The sequence below is a fragment of the Apiotrichum porosum genome, assembly GCF_003942205.1.
Source record: "Apiotrichum porosum strain DSM 27194 chromosome Unknown scaffold_12, whole genome shotgun sequence".
NCBI lineage: Eukaryota > Fungi > Basidiomycota > Tremellomycetes > Trichosporonales > Trichosporonaceae > Apiotrichum > Apiotrichum porosum.
Window position 1 is genome coordinate 756,168 of NW_021167119.1, and position 19,642 is coordinate 775,809.

Below are 19,642 nucleotides of genomic sequence, written 5' to 3' on the forward strand. Positions count from 1 at the left end.
CGAGTGGCTGGCGGGTCTCGACCACGGGCCAGACACGAGATACAGCGGCGCTTTGTAATGCTGCTCGCCTCTTATCACACCGGATGGGACGGTGAGAGAGAGGTAGCAGTGGAACGGTCCAGGCGAGGTCAAAGACGTCGGCGACCTTGATATATGTGCGCAAGGTATGGAGGGACACTTGGGAATGGGAGACAAGACAGAGGGGTTTGCGGGCCCGGTGTGGGACTCGAAATGTCTGCTGCAGGGATTGCGGTGGCGTGGTCTCTGGAGGTAAGGGCTCTTGTAAGGGCGATACGCGGGGGGCTGCCAGTCGGTACGCGTGGAGTGTGCGACGACGTATCTCTGCACGCTGCAGTGGGAGGGTTGGGACGGTGGTTGTGGATGAGTGGGTGAAAGGGACAGCACAGGCAGTGCATTGCCGATTGACAGTTGGCCACCGACCGAGCGAGCAGTGAGCAGTCCATGACGTATCAGGGACATTCCGAGCCCGACATTCCACAGCCATGTCCAAAGATATATGCTGCTGTTCATTCCACACGCGCACTCGCTTGCAGCACAAATATATACATCATCATCATGAGCCTCATCCCTAATTTGACAAGCAACTGGTCTAACTACCATGGGTCCCCAGGATCACAGGTGAGCCTTGAAAAGCGTCTCGGAAATGTACTGCGCCTCGAGCTGGCGGCCACCAAAGAAACGTCCACCAAGGCCACGCTGGGCGCGCTCAGCCGAATCAATGTCCATAAACTCGATGTAGACGTCGCCCTGGCTCATCTTGTCGACCTTGACGCGCGCAACGTGGCCATACTTGCTCTCGACCTCGCCCTTGACGTCCTCGGCAAGATCCAAGTCCCAGTTGCGCTCGGTCTCTTCGTCTGGGTTGAACATGTTGCCGACTTGGAGAAAGTGCGTGGGGCGCATGAGAGAGGGTTTGGGCGCGACCGGTGCAGGACGCGACGCAGCCGTGCCGGGCATCTCCGTGCGCGCAAGCTTGTACATGAGCTCGCGACGGCCTGCGGCGTCAAGACGGCCACCACCACCGCCACGGCCGCCGTCGGCAATGACGTCCTCGATCCCGGCCTGGCGCTCCTCGACAGCAGTAGCGCGGATGGTACGCCCAGCAAGCTCAAAGCCGTGCATGGCATCGAGAGCCATCTGAGCAGATGCGAGCTCGCGGAACTGCACATAAGCGGTGCCCCTCGAGTTGCCGGTGACGTCGGTGTGGAGGTCGACAAACTCAATGTCTCCGAAAGGCTCAAACACCTGACGAAGGTCCTCCTTGTTGAGCGAGTCTGACAGGTTGGTGATGTAGACGCGGTGGTAAGGGATGGATGCACCAGAGTGTGCCTCGGGGTCGAGACCAGGAGGAAGCTGGAGGCCAATGGAGAGAGGAGGGAAGCGAGGGCGGCGGTCACGACGGTCGCCGCCATCACGACGGCCCGTACGGTCGTTCCTCATCGACGCGAGAAGAGACTTGAGGTCGATGCCCTCGCGGTTTTTGTCTGCGTCTGTGAGGCCAATCTGCATGGGAATACCCATCACAACGGTACCAGACATTGCCAGCGCCTTGTTGACGAGATCCACAGTTGCGAGCTCGACGTATCCAATACTGTATACGTTAGCGCGGTTGAACCCTTGCCTTCCTTTTGTCAACTCACCCCTTGGAGCGGCGTCCCTTGTCGGTAATGACCCGGGCATCGCGCACCGAGCCACGGCCGAGCTTGTCCTCGAAGAAGAGCCCCAGGTCCGAAGACGTGAGGCGTGCGGCAATCTGGGACACGAAAATGGTGCGCTGCTCGGCGTCAACCACATTGTTATACTGGTCCACGGGGTCGCGAGAAGGGGACCTGCGGCGCTGCTGTAAAGAGGGTCAGTAAACGAATGTAACCTGGGGCAGTAGCAAAAAGCAAACTCACACCACGGGCGGCCTCGCGGCGCTCTTCCATCATCTCGCGGTCGCGGCGCTCACGCTCGCGTTCCTTCTCCTCACGCGTCATGTCACGGACACGAGGAGGGGAGCGCGAAGGGCGGCGCCTGTCGCGCGAGTCGCGGCTGTCTCGGTCGCGTCCATCGCGCGCCTCGCGGCGGTCGTCGTCTCGGTGCCGGCGGTCGCGGTCGCGTTCGCGTTCACGGTCACGGTCTCTGTCCCTGTAGTCGCGATCATTACGGTCCGAGCGCTCACTGCGCTCGCTACGTTCATAATCGCGTTCACGGTCTCGGTCTCGGTCGCTACGTTCGCTGCGCGGCTCGCGCTCGCGGTGGTGCCTGCGACTGTCATCCTCGCGGTCCCTCAGCTCGCGCTCGCGGCGGCGACGACGGCGTTCCTCGCGTTCTTCATCGGATTCGTCCTCGGGGTTGTGGCGGCGGGATCGCTCTTCGTGACGGTGCGACGACCTAGTCCTGTCACGATCATCATCGTCATCTTCGCGATGACGCTTCTCACGTTTACTGAAACGGCAGTGGTTAGCAAAAGTTGGACACAAGGGAGGGAGGCAACTTACGCGGTGAGTTCCGGGGTACTGTCACGGAGGGGAGTGGCCGCGGCCATGGGGGGAGTGTCTGACATCGGAGGTGCACTGGGGCTCTGGGTGTAGGGGGCTTTGAGTGAGGAGTGGAGAGGTGAGCGAGGAGGGAGGGAGGGAGCTGGAGAAGACTGATGCGTTGAGGATGCTAAGCGCACGAGAAAGGATTGTTGTTGAAAGCGGGACGGATAATTCCATTAGAGATCGCCTATTACAGAATCTGACAGCAAGCTCGCCACCCTGGGAATAGTCGGCGATTCAGCCCCCACGCCAGAGTGGCACTACCTCCCACGTGGAAGATTTATCACGTGACTCTACTGGAGACCCCGCAGTCGCGCGACGAGGCGCCTGGCCGAGATTGATGACGCGCACAGCCAAGACGAGAGGATATATTGTTGCGTCCATCGCTCCCGACTTTGCCCATTTGCTCGTACAACCTCTCTCACATCCTCCACAGCCTCTTTACTCACCATGGCCGTCTTCCCAGGCGAGCCTCAGTCGTCAGGGTTTCCCGTATGGCAAGTATGTGCCGTCCTCGCCTCCCTCGTCGGACCCCCGTTGCTTGCCATCGGCCTCTACGCACGACACGTCAAGAAACGTCCCTCGAGGCATCGTACAGCGACAGTCCTCGTTCTCGGTGACATTGGCCGCTCTCCACGTATGATGTACCACGCAGAGTCACTTGCAAGGGCAGGTTGGGAGACACACCTAGTTGGATATGGCGGTACGTCACTGCCTGTGTTCTGCCGCTTCAACACACGGCATCGCATAGCCTGCGTCATTTGCTAACACTTTGCCAACAGACACCACACCTATACCGTCGCTCCTCGAGACCCCGCGTGTACACTTGCATCACCTTCATAACCCGCCCAGCCTCCTTTTGCGCCTTCCATGGGTTCTCCGTGCCCCCATCCGTGTGGTGACGCAAGTCTTCTCCGTCATGTACATTTGCGTATTCAAGATCCCCTGCAACACCGAGATCCTCCTCGTGCAGGTGAGCCTCGAGAACGTGTGTACCAGAACTGACACGCACCAGAACCCCCCTTCGATTCCTACCCTTCTCCTCGCGCAGATCATCTCAAACACGACACGTACAAAGCTTATTATCGACTGGCACAACACCGGCTACTCGATCCTTGCCATGCGTCTGGGCGAGTCGTCGCCCATCGTCCGCATTGCCAAGTGGTGAGTTTGCCCTATTCTATGCACAAGCAAACTGACATTACTAGGTTTGAGCGTACTTTCGGACGCGAAGCCTATTGTCACCTGTTCGTCACCTATGCGCTGCAAAAGTTCCTCGTCAACGAGTGGCACCTCCAGGGCCGAAGTGTCGTGCTCCATGACCGCCCGCCCTCGCAGTTCCAGCACACCGAGATCAGTGCACAGCTTAGTGTGAGTTGGGGCGAATACAGAAATGATGCGTACTAACTCTTGCAGCTCTGGAGACGTATTGGCCCCGCGATTGACCCGCCTCTGCCCAAGCGCCTGCACACGACCGATATCCGGCGTACAGGCTTCACTGAAATGACTCCTGACGGACCTGCGCTGCGTCCCGACCGACCGGCGTTCATTCTCTCCGCCACGTCCTGGACGGCCGACGAGGACTTTTCCATCCTCCTCACCGCCCTTGACTCGTACCAAGCCGTCAAGACATCAGGCGTGTCCGACCTGCCCGGCATCGCCATGATCATTACGGGCCGCGGCGAACTCCGGGCCGAGTTTGAGCGGCAAGTCGCCAAACGCGAGAAGGCCGGCCTGTGGCCCGACATTTGCGTGCGGTGCATGTTCCTCTCTGCGCGCGACTATCCGCTGTTGCTCGGATGCGGCGACCTGGGCATCTCGATGCACCAGTCCAGCTCGGGGCGCGACCTGCCCATGAAGGTCGTGGACATGTTTGGGTCTGGTATGCCCGTGCTTGCGCGCGGCTTTGCCTGTATCGACGAGCTGGTGAAGGACGGCAAGAATGGGCGTGTGTTTGACAATGAAGCCGAGCTGGGCGCGCAGTTGATCGACACGCTGGTTGGGTTCCCGCACGCCCCCAAGCTCGAAGCCCTCAAGGAGTACTTCAAGCCCAAGTTTCCCTCCAGCCCCGGACGCAGGGTCACGGCTCCTGGCAAAGAGGTCGAGTGGAGCTCGTGGGACGATAACTGGGACGCGGTCATGAAGCGTGGTGTCCTCGACTTCAGGCGTGCCGAGTGACACCACTGCCCACAACTGTATATAAGACTAGGGGGGGTATCTTGCAAATGCATCGCACAGCCATGAGGGATATGAAAGGTGTATAGTACAGCTTGGGGCGCGCGCGCGATCACTTCTATGGGGGGGCCAAAAGAAACGTTGGTGTTACTTGCCCAGCACAGTCTCGCGGTCCATGACCTTTTGGTCGAGCTTGACGAGAATCACCGTGCGTTGCGGGTACTGATCCGTACTGACGGTGTGGGCTGTCACGCGGGCCGGGACATCGAGGCCGTCCAGCACGCCTTCGACGATTCCGGCCGTAAACGCCTCGCAGCTGAGCTGGGACATGTCCTTTGGAATCGAAATGTTCTGGGTAAGAGGCGGCTGGTTCATCGTGATCATGTCTGGAAACAAGTATGAGCCGTTGTGTGATTCTACCCCCCGGGGGCACACGTGCAAGGTTTGACTTACACTCGTCCTCGCCCTCGACACTCCTCTCGAGACCGTCTGCCGGGCGGCCAAAGCAGTACTTGTACACCTGGGTATGCACAAACTGCAAGATGGGGATGAGACGGTGCTCGCGGCGCGGGTCCTTCATGTGCGATGCCTGGGCGCTGCGGAGCAGCAGAAGGCCGAGAACGCGCTGGCCCGTTTCGTATCCGAGGGTTGTCAGCCTGGGAGATGGCAAGTCAGCAAGGCAGCAAGGCATGAAAGATCACCAGCTCGACATTACCTCTGCTCCAGGTCGGCGACGCTGTCCACCCGGCTTTGCGAATAAGACACAATCTCGGCGAACATGAACGCCCAGCTCGCAAGCGCCACCTCGCTACCGCGTGTCTTGTTGAGTGGCCTGTCAAGAATGTTCTGTCCTGCGGCCCCACCGCCGGCAGCGCCAGCGCCGTTGGGAGCGGCGGGAGGTGGGTTGGGCGAGCGCGACATCGAGTCGCGCATGGAGAGGGGCCGTTGATGCGAGCCAGGACCCGAGATTGTGGATGTGGACGTGTTTGTCGAGTAGCTGTACATTGGATTGCTTTGTGGCGGGGGTGGGAGGGAGGTAGACATTGTGGAGGGTGGGCGAGAGATGTAGTAGAGGCCAACAACAACAATATGGCGACCACGTCAGAACACCATGACATGGCCGTCATGGCGCTCTGCGCGCCAGACGGACCTGACGCGTTGACGGGATTTGATTCCGTCCCGAACCCCGCCTCCATGCTAACAGTGGTGCCGTGAGCCATAGAGAACAGTCCGTGCAGTCCACTTGATCACTTGGGAGGCCGGGGGCTAACCATGCACAAAGGTCAGGCAGGACATGTATAGCATCTTGATAACTGTGGAGAAAAACAACAGGTGTGTGTGGGTGGGTGGGTCAACGGAATCGGAAACAAAAGGAAAAAACACACTAAGTAGAGATGGGTCCGACCTCGATCTCAAGATTCGAACCCTCGGAATTAGGCGCCTACTCCCCCCTCTCACTCCCCCCTCGCTCTCGCCCCCCATCGGTGGTCGGTCGTAATCCCGGTGGATTCTTCAGGGAGCTCTCTCTTGCGGTTGTGTGCAGCCCTGGGTTACAATGGCTCGGCACCAGGAGCTCTCCATCTGGCCCGAGCCATCCATCCACGTCGGGCACGGAATCTAGGTATTAAAGGCGGGGCGGGCCCACCCCAATTAACCAGTCCGGCAGCGCAGCTTCATACTTGGGTGGATGTAAGAAAAGAGAGCCTCAGATGTCGATGCTAGTACTGTGTTGAGATTACGTAACCACTTGCGCCACTGCAGTGTGGCACCGAGCTGACTGGAGAACGAGGGTACTGCACCAATGCTGCTCTTTCTGCTTCTTCATTGTCCTCGTGCTTCTCTGTAGTGCTCGGGCCTCCCTTCTGTGTGCATATAAGCAGCTCTGTAGACGCCTATGCATCCCCATCCTCTTCTGAAAGACAAACTGCCAGCTTAAGACCATCGGTCTCGGGCGCTAAACGGCATCAAATCCCAACAGATTAAGAGTCAAAGGCTTCTACCCACGATACCTTTGAGACCAACGGTCTCAACTGTACCAGAACCTTCACTCGAGGATCCCACAACCGCCTTCCGAGGCATAGCAGTCCGCTGCTTGTTGTAGCATCGCTACACATCGAGGTTAAAGCTTGCTGCCACCTTTCCGAAGGGGCACACACCTCCACTCTCCCACGGTGGTCCGCCACACTCGTACACTTCTACTACCTCATATCCAACATGGCTCGCAACGAATCTTCGTTCCCTTCCTGGTCCGACCTCAAGGACAACGTCCCGGTCCTCACCTCCACCGACAACTTCGAACGATGGGACAAAGCCATACACACGTACTGCCTCGGCAAGGGCATTCTCGCCCATGTCAAGGGCTTCGTCCTCGACCCGTACCGAGCTCGTGACAACCAGCTTCCGCTTGAGAACCTGCTCGCGTTCGAGACGGACTACATTGCGGGTGTTGAAGCTCCCACGGGGCAAGACATCGACCGTGAGGCTCTCCACGACCTCATGGCCACCGCTCTCGGTGACGATGCGCTCCCGGCTGAAATTGCCGAAGCAATCGACGAAGCTGGAGATGAAGTCGTCCTGAACGAAGACATGTTCACACGCTGGAACCGTTGGGCCCGTCTGGAGCGTCTTGCACGCACCGTGCTCCTGCTCACCATTCATGACGACCTCTCTATCGACTATGAGACGCTGCCTACGGCCCGTCACATCTACCTCGCTGTCGAGTCACGTTTCCGTACCGACAATCCTGAGAAGGTTGCTCTCTTGCAGCGAGAGCTCCATGGACTCTATCTCAAGCGCGGATCTACCGCCGACGAGACTGACAAGTTCTACATGGAGTACGTCCGCATCTACGCGGCCCTCGTTCGCCTGAACATCAGGCTCAGCGACAACGACAAAGTCGCCAACCTGTTAACTGCGATTCCGACTGAGTATTCTGTCATGCTCCGCTCGCAGTGGGCTTCCGAGCCCCTCAAAACCTGGTCCAGGTTCACGGCTGTATACACCACCTTTGTCGAGAGCCTCCGGGCCACTGAGGAACGCGAAACAATTGCCAGCAACGGAGCGTCCGCCGCTACCGCTGCCAAACTCAACCTCGACAAGAAGTCCAACAACACGCAACAGCGTAGCCGCCAGCGCGACAAGGGCAGAACTAACAACTCTCAGACCTCGGGCAACAAGCCCAATCTCGTCTGCGTCAACCATCCTAACGCGACGAGCCACAGGACCGAGGATTGTCGCACCGGACCAAAGGTCGCCGCTTCCGTAGTAGTTGCCGATGGATACTATTCTGCATCTGTAGTTCCTGTAGACTCCCCTTCCCCATCGCCAACCACGACTACGACCTTCCTTGTGGACAGTGGTGCCACGCATCACATTGTCGGCAACCGAAACCTCCTCGTCGACGTCAAGAAGGTCGCCAAGCCCATCAAGATCCAGCTGGCGGGCACCAAGTATAGCATCTCCGTCTCCGAGGTGGGCAATATTGTGTTCCTTAATAAGGACCAGCACCCTCACACCGTCGAGAACGTGCTCTACTCGGCAGACACCACAGACAACATGCTCTCGGCCTCTGCGCTCACCCAGGACGGTTGGAAGGTCACCCACGATACCATGACCAAGGGCGATGACGTCATTCCGCTCTCCAACTCCTACCTCGGCGGTCGTCTCGGCGTCGCGCTCGTCCTCGCCGACCATGGGCACTTCGCAGCCTCGGACCGCGCACCGCGCGCTCCGCTCCATCACCTGCACCTCCGCTATGGCCACCTAGGCAAGCCAGCGCTCCTCCGCGCCGTCCGCAATGGCTTGATCCCTGACGTCACCTTCGACGAAGTCAAGGACGACCCTTTTACCATGGCCAACTGCGAGCCCTGTCTCGCCCACAAGACTGCCAACCTTCCTCGAAGGGGTCCCTCGGATCGCGGCAACTCAGCCACACGCGAGTACGTGCACGTGGACATCAAATCCATGTCACACCCGACCACGAAACGCCATCTGTATTGGCTAGCGTTTGTGTCTGACTTCATTGGATACCGCCTTGCGATCCCCCTCACCAACAAATCCGACGCCACGGCTCGTATCAAGACTGAAATCGCAGCCCTCGAGCGACAGGCCGACGTCAAGGTCACTGTCATACGCTCAGACCGAGGAGGCGAATTCAAGTCCGGCGAGTTGGCTCAATGGTGTCGTGCGCAGGGCATTAAGCATCAGCTGGCTCCTGTAGACGACCAAGCCCTCAACGGCGTGGCTGAGCGTCACAACCGCACCGTCTCCGAGATGGTCCGTACGCTCCTTGAAGACACAAAGCTCTCCCACGACTACTGGGACCACGCCACATGGTATGTCAACCGCCTGCTCAACATGACGACCATGTTTGATGACAAGATCACTGTCTATGAGCGCTACAGTGGACGCAAGCCGCACCTCGAGCGGTTCATTCCATTCGGAGCACGTGTATTCGTTCGCAGGCCAGCGGAGACAAGCATCCCGACTCTATCGCGTCCAAGGTCCGTGCCAGCCAGAATCCTTTCCACCTCGCTAGAACTGCCAGGGTGGACTGTCCTCTTCGACAACAAGCGCGTTGCCAACGTGTACGACGTGTTCGAAGTCAAGGATGGCAAGGAAGGCGACAAAATACAGGCCTTCGCCACCATTGAGGACATTGAGACCAACATAGACGCTCACGAGAGCGACGATGACGTCACCGCCACATCGACTAGCGCCCCTGCTACTCTCAACGGTCTCGACGACTCCGACGACGACGAAGCCCTTCCTGCAGCATCTGCACTTGCGCAAGATGGCGAGACGGCTTACCTTGCCTCTCTTGCAGCCGAAGCCATCGTTCTCGGCGACCCTGTCACAGTCAAGGAAGCCCTAGACGGCCCAGACCGTCAGTCATGGATCGAGGCCATGCAGGCCGAAATCGACAATCTCAATGGCAAAGGGACATGGACTGGCTCTGAGCTGCCCCGCGGCCGAGTACCCATCACTGCCAAGTGGGTATTCAAGCACAAGACCAAAGCCGATGGCTCTATCGCCAAATTCAAAGCTCGTCTCGTCGCGCGCGGTTTCTCGCAGGTACCCGGTGTTGACTTTGAGGATACCTTTGCCCCTGTCTCCCGTCTCGCCAGTCTCCGCATTCTCCTCGCGCATGCCGCCACCCACGACCTTGAGCTCCGACAGATAGACGTCGAGGGAGCCTATCTTAATGGTCCCCTCTCTGAGGAAATCTATCTTGCCCCACCTCCGGGTGTCGAGGTCAAGCACGGCAACACCCTCCATCTCAACAAAGCCCTGTATGGACTCAAGCAGTCCGGACGTGCATGGTGGCTCGAGCTCGACAAGGCGCTACGCTCCATCGGGTTCAAACGCTGCGCTAGCGAATGGGGCCTCCATACAAAGCCCACCAAGCTCGGCCCCATCCTTCTCCTTGCGTATGTCAACGATATCCTTATTGTCAGTCGTACCAAGGCTCAGGCCAACACCGTTGTGACCGCTCTCGCCAAGTTCTGGGCCCTGACCGACTTGGGTGAGCCTAGCCAGATGCTGTCCATCCGTATCGACCGCGACAGAGCCACAAAGACCATTCGTCTTTCGTCAACCGCCTACATCGAGCAGATCGCAGCCCAGTACGACCTAGAGTCCGTCCGCACAGGCAAGACAGCCCCTCTGCCAGCCTCAGGGGAGCTCAAGGACCTACTTGCCGACGACCACACGGTTATCAACGCGCACGATCACCGCGTTTACCGCGAGCTTGTAGGCAAGGCACTTTGGCTCGCCATGTCGACTCGCCTCGATCTATCCTTCTCAGCTTCCGTCCTCTCGCAAGTCCTTCGTTCCCCCGCTCCCAAGGCTCTCGAACTTGCCCAGCGCATGCTTGCCCACGCGCATCACACCAAGAACGCGTACCTCGAGCTCGGCGGTGCCATCGACAACCGACTCATGGCCTTCGTCGACGCCGATTTCGCCGGCGACCTCGAGACTCGCCGTTCGACCACAGGTTTCTCCGTCCTCCTCTACGGCTCCTCCATATCATGGGCCGCACACCGCCAGGGGAGCGTAGCCACCTCGACAACTGCCGCAGAGTACGTCGCCATCGCCGAGGTCACCAAAGAGATAATTTGGCTCCGTCAGCTTCTTCTTCAACTTGGTATCGCCGACGACACCATTGTCGAGCCTGTCCGCATCCTCGTCGACAACCAAGCTGCCATAACGATTGCAGAGCGTCCTGTGAACTTCCCCTTGTCCAAACACATCGACGTCCGCCACCACTTCGTGCGCGAGCAAGTCGACAGAGGGAAGATCACCCTCGAGTACGTCCGCACCAGTGACCAGCACGCCGACTGCCTCACCAAGGCTCTACCTGGTCCCCTCCATGCTCGGCACACTGCCTCCCTAGGTCTCAAGAACCCGACCAACGCTGTCAACATGGTCTCTGAGCCCAAGGACGAGCACCACGACGTGTAAGATGTTTCTCGAGGATAGAGATGAGGGGAGTGTTGAGATTACGTAACCACTTGCGCCACTGCAGTGTGGCACCGAGCTGACCGGAGAACGAGGGTACTGCACCAATGCTGCTCTTTCTGCTTCTTCATTGTCCTCGTGCTTCTCTGTAGTGCTCGGGCCTCCCTTCTGTGTGCATATAAGCAGCTCTGTAGACGCCTATGCATCCCCATCCTCTTCTGAAAGACAAACTGCCAGCTTAAGACCATCGGTCTCGGGCGCTAAACGGCATCAAATCCCAACAGTACTGCTGCAGACAGTACCAGCGAGGTAACGAGGGTATGAGGTGCATGGCATACTAGCGGTAGATCATCTTATATAGGTAGCGCTTGGGGGACTGCTGACATCATACGGTGGAAGCAATCTGGTCACGTGTTTCTAACAGTGGAAAACATGGACCAGATGAGGGAGACGTTACGTGACAACCTGTGTGTCCATTATCCAATTAGGTAATACCGTATAGGGGCATTACTACTTCCAATGTTATTCCTCGGCGCCCCCCCCGTCGCGGCCGTCCGAGACGCACGTATCTCGCCGTGGTCCTGCGCACCTGCTTCGTGACAATGCTCCTTCTCCCCTCTCGCTTTCCCATTCAGCCTCGATAGCACACGACGAGCAGAAAGGAAGGCACAACAATGGTGGTCCTCCTCTCAGCACGTACCCGCCTCCCGGCCCTCGCACGCGGTCTCAGCAGTGAGTCACCCCAGAAGCCACCCACCTGCTTTTGCCTGCACAACCTCCACATCGGACTCGCTATTTTGGTCCTGTCGTCAACAGCCCACAGCTCCGTCCAGAAAGAAAGCTGACCGCCGCAGCCTCGGCCTTCCCCTCCAAGCTCGCCTTTGCGTTTGACATTGACGGTGTCCTGAAGCAAGGCAAATATGTGCTGCCCCAGGCCAAGCGCGTCATGCAGTTGTTGACGGGCAGGGACGGGCGCCTGCCAGAGTGAGCATGGGAGCATGAGTGGTCGGTGGAGGGACGGCAGCTGCTCAACCCCGCTCCTGCAGCATTGTTGCTCGAGTAGTGACTGAGCATCTTTGGAAAGCTGACTATTTACAGACCCGTCCCCTTCCTCCTCATGACCAACGGTGGCGGCGTGCCCGACGCCCAAAGGCGAGCGCTCCTGTCGCGCGATTTGGGTATCGAGGTAAGTCCATGATGGCAAGAGGGTGGCATCTGGCCATCTGGGGAACCTCACCCTCCGTTACCTCCTTAGCTGTATCTTGCCCACGAGCCAGCTAACACCCACAGCTTGGCGAGAATCAGCTGGTCCAGTCGCACACACCATTCCAGGCCGCCATGCGCGAGTATATCGACAAGCCCGTGCTCGTCATTGGTGGAGACGGCGACGCGGCTCGTAAAGTGGCCGAGAGCTATGGCTTGAAAAAAGCAGTCATCCCGCAGGACATTATCCACTGGAACCGCTCGATCTGGGACCGGTACCACTTCACAGACGAGGACGAGAAGGTTGTGCGAGTGAGTTGAGAGAGGCGTGCGCTGCTGCCGCTACTCTTTGCACTCCTGCGAGAAAGCAGCCATCACCATGACCGCCGTTGTGCTCACTCGATACCAGCACGACATCGACTTCAACTTCACCCCGATCCATGCCATCTTTGTCCTGCACGACTCGAACGACTGGGGACGCGACCTCACCATTGTCAACGAGCTGATGCAGTCCCGCGGGGGTATGCTGGGCACGGTCCGGGAAGACCGTACAGTCCAGAAGCCTGGCGGTGAGGTTCCCCTGTTCTTCTCCAACCCGGACTTGGAATGGGCCAGGTGAGTGCTAATGTTGAGATGTGTCGCTAGACGCGCTTACATCTCGCAAGCGATTACCCGGTCGTGCGTCTCGGTATGGGCGCGTTCAGCTTGTCCATCGCGTCCGTCTACAAGGTGCGTGCCCCAAGCGGTTGGAGCGGGACACGACGCACGGTGCTGACCACAACCAACCTACAGGCGGCCACCGGCCTCGACCTCCCCTTCACCCAGATCGGCAAGCCCCACCACCTGACCTACGAGTTTGCCGACTCGATGCTCACCCGCCACACCAAGCAGTTGCGCGGTGTGGACCAGGATCTGAATGTGTGAGTAATAGTACCAGTGCATTGTCACTGGTGGTCGGGCTGCAACTGGTAACGATGCTGACGTTTTGCCCAGCTACATGATCGGCGGTGAGTGACTCAAAATCTCCTCATTAGATGTTGTTTTGTTTTTGTTTTGACCACGTGCTGACGGCAGACAACCCGATGTCTGGTGAGTCACCCCAGTGTTTCATACACCATTGGCATCCTCCAAGCGCATCCAGCTCGTGATGTCGGCGTACATGCATGGTCGCATGTGCGATGGTCGACGCGTACCCGCTCGCCCTTTCTCACGACTCACACTCAACCCCGCGCACTTGTACTGACGGTCACAGACATCTGGGGCGCCAACATGTATGGCTGGAACTCGATCCTTCTCCGCACAGGCGTGTACGCGGGCGGCGAGCCGGCGCACGCGCCGACGTTTATTGCCGACGACGTCGAGCTCGCGGTGGAGTGGGCCATTAAGCGGGAACTGGCCAACGCTGGCAAGGCTGCGTAATGGGCCTAGACCTAGACCTTAGACCATGGGCAAGGAAGTACGAGTTCCTCATGGCTCCGTGTACGCGACCAGGCTCGGATAGAGGTCCTCTAGGATTTGAGTTGTTCCTTCTGGAGATGGATAGATGCGTGGTGGGATGTATTCTTGCCCCACAGCCCGCGACCGCGCCGCGGTGGTTGACCGCTTCGCTATGTTGCATCTTGGGTGGACAGCGAATAGCGTCCACTTTCCGGTACAAAAGACTCCATGCGACCGTCACCGCCGCCTCGACTTGATATGCAGGCTGCACGAGGCCAAGCCATGACGTCGAGGATCGGGGACGCAGAAACAATAGAATTCCAGCTGTGCGCAGACTACCTGAGGTTCCGCGACCGGGGCGGCACAGCGTCCGGATGCCGGAGGGATATACACAACGCCAGCGGGTCTCGGATACTCTTCTCCTCGCGTTGCAGACGTACTGCTTGAGCTGAACGGCGGCGCCAGCGATCGGGTCGATCGGGACGTGTCGATCCGGCATTGTTGCGCCATCGAGGCTCACCCTGAAGCTCACAAACCTCACAGGCTAGTCGCAACTGCTGTTGCTGGCCGGTAAAGGGCGGCAAACAGCTGCAGCACCGCCCACTGCCCACTGGCATGCACATGTGCGTGCATATGCATGCGGGAGGGGCTCGGATAATGGGCAGGAAACGCCTCGACGCGCCGCCGGGATCCTGGGACCTCGAGAGACCCCCGTCCACCGGGTCCTGTCGGAGCGAGGCTGGGCTGGCGGACGCCACGAGATGGTCATTGTTCCCCAAACCCTCGTCTCCACCAGCCACATGTGCTTTTGGCCCCGTGGGTCGACCCCCCCCCGAGCGGTCTGGGGTTGTGGTGTCCGGGGGACAGCCACTGTGCCAACTCTCCCTTGCTGTCTACTGGACAGGTAGGTCGGTACTGTCGGTACTGGGACAAATGACCGGAGAGATGAGGGTTGGGGTCAAGTGGCTCGACACTCAGGCATTCTCGCTGATAAAACCCGGAAAAAAGATGGGAAAATAGTCGGAGGTTCTCGAAATATTCCGATAAACAACAATAAAGCATGTCTTCGCGTGTTGTTTCGCTCACAGCTCTGGACACCGTTGATCCACTAAGGCAGGCCCAGAGATCCAGAAAACTGCGGCATGGAAACAGGTGGCACAAAAAAAGAGCACACACAGCCCGTGCGTAAATAGAGCCACCAAGATCACCAAATCGGCCCGGCAACATCGACCACGTTCGGATCGCCAGTCTGCTTTCGCACGTTGCCACATCGTCATATCGAGTTCTGACTCGGAGGCGAGGAATGGTCGGCACGGATAGATATAAGCAGCGGTACCGTCCGTAGCCTATTCCAGGGACTGCCCATTGTTCTTGCCTGCTGAGAGATACGGTCTGTGGCGCGCCGGAGACGTGGCTTGGAGAGAGAACGGACGAGGGGTCATTTGCGATTGCTACGAGGAGGGGAAACCCCACAGGTGACGCAACCTGAGGGATACAATGAAAGGACGGCAACGAATTATCACTGCGAACGCGTGTGATTCCCTAGAGACGTCCCAAAGTTGACACTGCATGTACAGTAGGTGCTGACGAGGAAGTCTAGGGACGCGTGCGGTTTCCATTGTTCGATCGGTCCGGAGGCTGGCGGGGCTCGTGGTATCGACGTCGGACCCTCCGCAAGTGGGGGCTTGAGGATTGTTTAGGAGCTTGAGGATTGTTTAGGATTGACAAGGCTGGGGTCCGGCTGCACCCAGCTGGTCTGTTTCAAGAATAACTGTATGCAAAGAGGAGCATATGTGAGACGCTTCGGTGGTAGATCGTTAGGGCCATGCGTGGCATTCGGAGCCAGAAAGCAAAACGGCAGAGGCCGAACCGAAGGCTTTGGGTTCATGTACGCGCCAACAACCCTTCCGCATTCGCTCGATCAGCATGAGCCCGCAGACATGGGTGACCAACCTCCCTCCCTCCCGGCACTGGGAAGGTCAACACGCATCGGTCCGGCATTCCGATTGTGTTAGGGGGAGTCGGTCTTCGTCAGCGCTCCCCACACTGCGAAGGGTAACCCCACTGTGCGTTGGTTGGATTCCAACAGAGGTTGCCCACGCCTCGACGCCTTTACGGGTACCTCAGGGCATCGGTACGTCCCGAACTTTTGACGGCAACCGAGCAAAGGACATTGTTGGCACTGCTACTGCTTCAGGTACAATGCCTGGCCCCCAATAAAGTACGAGTACATGTGAGCGGGTCGTGTCCGAGCTATGTAGTAGACAGGTGCACACACAGGGTGATGGCAAAGGGTCGACTTTGGGTCTAGTAAACGAGGCAGAGGTAACGGTCTCGACAATAGGGTTGATCCGTTCGTGGGTTCTCAATAGACGGCGATCATCGCGCTCGTCCCGGTGTTCATTGTCTCGTTCAGGTTGACACGTCGGGGTCTCAACATGCTGCGGATTGGTCCAGACAATGCATCTCGTATCAGATCTGTGGGAGGCGTGTGCACATGTGAATGCATCTTCGTACTTGGCGACGCTGATGGCGACAAGAGACAAGAGACAAAGAAAATCCCCGGGAACCATCGCGGTGAAGGTTGCAGTCTGGAACAGTGGTGGACGTGAAGTCTAACGTTTTCTGTGTACCTGTGTATGCATGTCTAGCAAGTGGCCATGGGTCAGCTGGCCTTTGGAGAAGTGGCCAAGCAGAGACATCCTGCGGAACTTGGACCGCACAAGCGGACGCATTCAGTACACGCCCACGTATGTACACACGCAATGGCTATAGCTGCATTCCATTGTTCTTGACGTAGGTGCCTCAGCCCCACCTACGTCCTCCGACTGGGGTCCCCCAGGCCAACCATCCTTCACAGCTTCACATGCTCCTGTCCCTCCCCTTGCTTCTTGCGGGGGGATCAAGGGTGTGTGCACCCCACCCCTCTCTCCCCTGTCTGTGCGGTCTGGTTTGCCGGCGGGCCGCACAACAAAGTTGAACGATTCCTGTTCACAGGAATGTCGGACGCTCACGCCACACCCAGATGGCCACTGTACCACTGAATGTCCTTGTCAGCCCCCAAACTCGACCCCGCCTACGTTTGCCGCATTGCCTGCCCCGCCTGCTGTCCCCGAGCTCCGCCGCGTTCGCCCTCACAGTGTCCCTTGCCCTTGCTCTCTGTGGTTGTGGTGGCGTCTGTCCGAGCGCGACCACCCCCCCGCTCACTCTGATTGTTCTCCAGTCGGCACTCCAGTCCAGATGCCGCCGTTGCAGATTCGATTCCACACCCATCAACCCTTTTCATGACCCCGTTGCTGTAGCGCTCCAGGCTCTGTGGGTGTGAACACCGGTTAACTGGGCCCCAAGGCCTCTGCGCTGTGGCGTGGCAACGCGGTCGAAACCTGCCATCGAGCACCTGTGGTCTGTGGCCTTTGATTGATGGTGTGTTGGCCCCTCCACAATCCCACAACCTGAGCGTCGGGACTCCAGAAGCACGGCCGCCGCCACCGTGACCATCTGGACGTGGCCATGATGCAGTGCCGGAAAGCAGCACAATGAAAGAAGACTTTGCTTAGTCCATCTCATTCCTATACACAACAGACAGACAGAACCCAATTGTCAGCGGATCTGGCCTTTTGAGTACAAGACCTCACCACCGTGGTCTTGTCTGTCGCCACCATCCCCATCCCACTCTCCATCTACTCGCTGTCTCCCGCTCGACAACACTTGCCACCCTCAAGAACACCAGTAGCGGCATTGCGACCATGCCCTTTCAGCTCGACGTGACGTCTCCGTGGGTGAGTGGTCGTCTTCCCGGGAGTCGTTGTGATCTCCCGGTAGGCAAACGCGTGCAATGCCCAGTCGCTGATGGCAGCCCAACTCGGGAAGGTTCTGGACTGGTGGTTCGTCAACCCCGGCGTCCGTCATATCCACCACCGTGTCGACCATGTCCGAGGATCAACTGACCGTACTCGACACGCCAGAACTCTGCAGCCCTCGCAGCATGTGCAGCAGCCTCGAGACAGAGTCTGCGCCGTCCACTCCGAGGACACACTGCAGTGCCGACGACGGCCCGTTTTCGTGTGCCACCTCGCCGGAACCCGAGAGCGACGAGTATGACGAATGGTCGAGCGAGCTGAGCGACGCGCTGTCGTATACATCGTACTCGTCCTATTCGTCTGAATCCTCGTCGGCGTCATCGTCATCGGCATGGTCATACGCATCGAGCTTGGCCTCTGTGCAAGTCTCAGACAGTGCCTCGGAAGACGTTGACCCGTCCGGTCCTTCCGGTGAGACGGGGCTGTCGCCCCGGGTTGTAGGCATCGACCTTTGCGAGGTGAGTCATTTTACGGGCTATGTGGCGCGCGCGTCGACGCAGTTTGTGTCTTGTTCCTTGGCGCCTGCACTTTTTGTCTATTGTATTGCGTCTCGCTCTCCGGCGTGTGTTCAGACACAAAGGGACTGTGGGTGTGTGCATGTGCATAGCAGCCACCCAAGACACCAGAGTTGCCATGACAAGACCAATGGTCTGGTGCTGACAAGCAACAATAGGGGTCCTCACCCGCCGTGGGCCAGTCTCAAGACTACAACAACAAGACACTCGTGTCGTGAGTAGACTTCATGCACACCCACGTCCCCCCATCAACGACCACTCTTGACAATGCTGACCGCTACCAGCATGCGTCCACCACTGTCATCATACTCTGGCGACTACAACCACGCCGGCTCCTCTCGCGATGCAGTTCACTTCCAGCAGCCCCAATACCACCATCCCCTCCTCTCAAAGACCAGTCACCATGCCCTCCCCCTCACCGGTGCTAGACCGTCACCCATCACCCCGCGTCTCGCTCCCACCGCCAACACCCACATTCACCGCGCCATCGTCATCCCTCCCCGGGACGGCACCCCTGCAACGCCCACCGCGCCGGCGCACCGCCTCGTCCTCGTCCCCCGTCCCGTGAGGGACGAGCTCGAGCGCGGGCGGACGCTCACTGTGCGCTCGCCTGATGGCATGCAGTACCGCCTGAGTGCCAGCGGTCCCGTGGCGGTGGTCACCGCACCTCTGAGACGTGGAGAGGAGGTACTCGCCCGTGGCGGCGCCGAGATGCTGGTCGTGGGCAGCCAGCCGACCTGTGGACCGCCTCCAGTCGCGCGTCCAGCCTCGCTCCCTGCCACTCCTCCACAGCTTGCAGCCGCGACCAGCATGGACGGTTCGATCCCGCGCTCGACCAGTGAACCCCCCACGTCTGGCGTCGACCTGGACCAGCTCTTCCGCAAGCACGTCTCAGCCGCCTATGTGCCTTCTGGGACAAGGGAGACGACGTACCGTCTCCGCGGCGCGGCTCGGCGTGCGACCAAGGCCCATGCGAGGCTCGAGCATAGTCTGCGGGTTGCTGCCGCGCGGGCACGCAGCAGTCAGAGCCGAAGCCGCAGCCGCAGCACTAGCCCGCGTGTGACCGTTGGCGACGACGGGGTGGACGTGGACTTGGCTTGAACATGCTTCGAGCACGTTTGTTCTTCAGGTCAGGTCAGGGCTTGGTCTTGGCTTCGCGTTGTCTCAACATTGAGAGACAAGAGGAACCAAACAACAGCTCCAGGTGGTACACAATCGATCGCTGTCGATCTCTTCTCTACCTGGCCAGAATGGCAGATTGTCCACCGCTCAGCTGCCGTCGAAGGTGGTGGGATCTGTTGTGCATGGACAATCACAGACAATCGATAAGATTCTCAACCGCAAGCCCGGCCGAGTCTACGCGGGCGTTCACTGGCCCACTGGGCAGCTCACACTCTCCATTCCCCGATCCCCCTCTGCCACATGCCACATGCCACCTCCGCCACTC

The 19,642-nt window shown here is 58.8% G+C and overlaps 5 protein-coding genes across 5 annotated transcripts; 3 read left to right on the top strand and 2 right to left on the bottom strand.

The window, feature by feature from the left end:
• Window positions 1–633: 633 nt before the first annotated feature.
• Window positions 634–2,569, bottom strand: EHS24_002342 (uncharacterized protein; the record flags this gene model as incomplete). Its single annotated transcript, XM_028618082.1, has 4 exons — window positions 634–1,612; window positions 1,662–1,861; window positions 1,920–2,451; window positions 2,505–2,569. The coding sequence occupies 4 exons, from the start codon at window positions 2,567–2,569 to the stop codon at window positions 634–636; spliced, it is 1,776 nt and encodes a 591-aa protein (XP_028473760.1).
• Window positions 2,570–2,996: 427 nt separating this feature from the next.
• ALG1 (mannosyltransferase) lies at window positions 2,997–4,724 on the top strand (the record flags this gene model as incomplete). Its single annotated transcript, XM_028618083.1, has 5 exons — window positions 2,997–3,249; window positions 3,329–3,519; window positions 3,562–3,710; window positions 3,755–3,917; window positions 3,963–4,724. 5 exons carry the CDS (start codon window positions 2,997–2,999, stop codon window positions 4,722–4,724), a joined length of 1,518 nt encoding a protein of 505 aa, XP_028473761.1.
• Window positions 4,725–4,868: 144 nt separating this feature from the next.
• TRS31 (TRAPP subunit trs31) lies at window positions 4,869–5,765 on the bottom strand (the record flags this gene model as incomplete). Its single annotated transcript, XM_028618084.1, has 3 exons — window positions 4,869–5,107; window positions 5,175–5,377; window positions 5,437–5,765. The coding sequence occupies 3 exons, from the start codon at window positions 5,763–5,765 to the stop codon at window positions 4,869–4,871; spliced, it is 771 nt and encodes a 256-aa protein (XP_028473762.1).
• A 6,089-nt stretch (window positions 5,766–11,854) lies between these two features.
• Window positions 11,855–13,802, top strand: EHS24_002345 (uncharacterized protein; the record flags this gene model as incomplete). Its single annotated transcript, XM_028618085.1, has 10 exons — window positions 11,855–11,912; window positions 12,035–12,164; window positions 12,279–12,366; window positions 12,471–12,695; window positions 12,793–12,998; window positions 13,049–13,112; window positions 13,176–13,303; window positions 13,377–13,390; window positions 13,458–13,472; window positions 13,636–13,802. The coding sequence occupies 10 exons, from the start codon at window positions 11,855–11,857 to the stop codon at window positions 13,800–13,802; spliced, it is 1,095 nt and encodes a 364-aa protein (XP_028473763.1).
• A 3,946-nt stretch (window positions 13,803–17,748) lies between these two features.
• Window positions 17,749–19,524, top strand: EHS24_002346 (uncharacterized protein; the record flags this gene model as incomplete). The annotated part of the gene is made up of 4 exons (XM_028618086.1): window positions 17,749–18,138; window positions 18,354–18,409; window positions 18,480–19,191; window positions 19,330–19,524. The coding sequence occupies 4 exons, from the start codon at window positions 17,749–17,751 to the stop codon at window positions 19,522–19,524; spliced, it is 1,353 nt and encodes a 450-aa protein (XP_028473764.1).
• Window positions 19,525–19,642: the final 118 nt, after the last annotated feature.